Source organism: Apaloderma vittatum, unplaced genomic scaffold (genome assembly GCF_000703405.1).
Source record: "Apaloderma vittatum isolate BGI_N311 unplaced genomic scaffold, ASM70340v1 scaffold23141, whole genome shotgun sequence".
Lineage (NCBI taxonomy): Eukaryota > Metazoa > Chordata > Aves > Trogoniformes > Trogonidae > Apaloderma > Apaloderma vittatum.
Genome location: NW_009701109.1, coordinates 54,497 through 55,484, shown reverse-complemented (window position 1 = coordinate 55,484; position 988 = coordinate 54,497). Strand labels below are relative to the sequence as shown.

The following is a 988-nucleotide window of genomic DNA, read 5'->3' as shown; positions in this document are numbered from 1 at the left end:
CAGAGGGTGGGCAGGGTGGGAAATGGCCACAACAGAGCAAAGCACCTCTGCTCTTGCCCTGGTAGAGATGGGGGAGCACCTGGTGAAGCACGGTGACGGGGTGAAGGACATTGCCTTTGAAGTGGAGGACTGTGACTTCATCGTGCAGGTAGGCAGCCTTTCTGCCCCCACCTGCACAGCACCCCAAAACAGCAAGGGGAGGTGGAGAAGGGCTTGGGGATGTCACCCCTCAGCCCGGAGGAGCTGCGCAAGGAGGGGAATCTCTTTCCTTCTGCCCAGAAAGCCAAGGAGCGTGGAGCTGTGGTGGTGAAGGAGCCCTGGGTGGAGGAGGACAAGTTTGGGAAAGTGAAGTTCGCGGTGATCCCGACTTTGAAGGCTGAGCCCCTGCACAAGCGCAGGGGCTGCGGAACAAGCTGGACCCAGGAGGTCCCCAAAAAATCAGGACCACCACACAACCGCTTTCCCCACCTCTTGCAGTACGGTGACACCACCCACACCTTGATAGAAAAGCTCAACTACAAGGGCCTCTTCCTACCCGGATACCAGCCGCCCCTCTTCAAGGACCCCCTGCTGCCCAAGCTGTGAGTACTTTGCAGAGGGTCCTGCCTGGCTCTTTGTCACCCTGTGCCGGTGGGTTGTCTCACTGAGGAGCTGGACAGGGCCTCGCCACCTCAGCCCAGAGCCCCCTGTGCTGTGGGGTGCCCCTAAGCCCGGCTGAGAGCTGCGCCCGCCTTCCCCCCACAGACCGAGCGCCAAGCTCAGCTTCGTTGACCACGTTGTGGGAAACCAGCCCGACCTCCAGATGGTCCCAGTGGCAGACTGGTAAGGATGGGGGGGGGTGGGGGGACGCAGCAGGCGCACTTTTCCAATATCAGCAGCTGAGGCTAATTAAGCCAGAGCAGCGGTTCATTAGTGTAGGGATGGAGAAAAGGACTTGAACACGCCCTTTGTGGCCTGGGCAGGTACCAGAAGAACCTGCTCTTCCATC

At 60.1% G+C, this 988-nt stretch overlaps 1 protein-coding gene across 1 annotated transcript in view; it reads left to right on the top strand.

Annotated features, from left to right (window-relative positions):
• The window catches only part of HPD (4-hydroxyphenylpyruvate dioxygenase), a gene marked incomplete at its 5' end in the record, with an annotated part of 4,518 nt that overhangs the window by 1,927 nt on the left and 1,603 nt on the right, over nt 1–988 (top strand). Inside the window, 5 exons of the mRNA XM_009879043.1 lie at nt 68–148; nt 280–375; nt 478–581; nt 745–822; nt 963–988. The exon at nt 963–988 is cut by the window's right edge and continues 128 nt beyond it. Of these exons, the coding sequence (XP_009877345.1) occupies nt 68–148; nt 280–375; nt 478–581; nt 745–822; nt 963–988 (385 nt within the window). The remainder of the gene's footprint in view (nt 1–67; nt 149–279; nt 376–477; nt 582–744; nt 823–962) is intronic.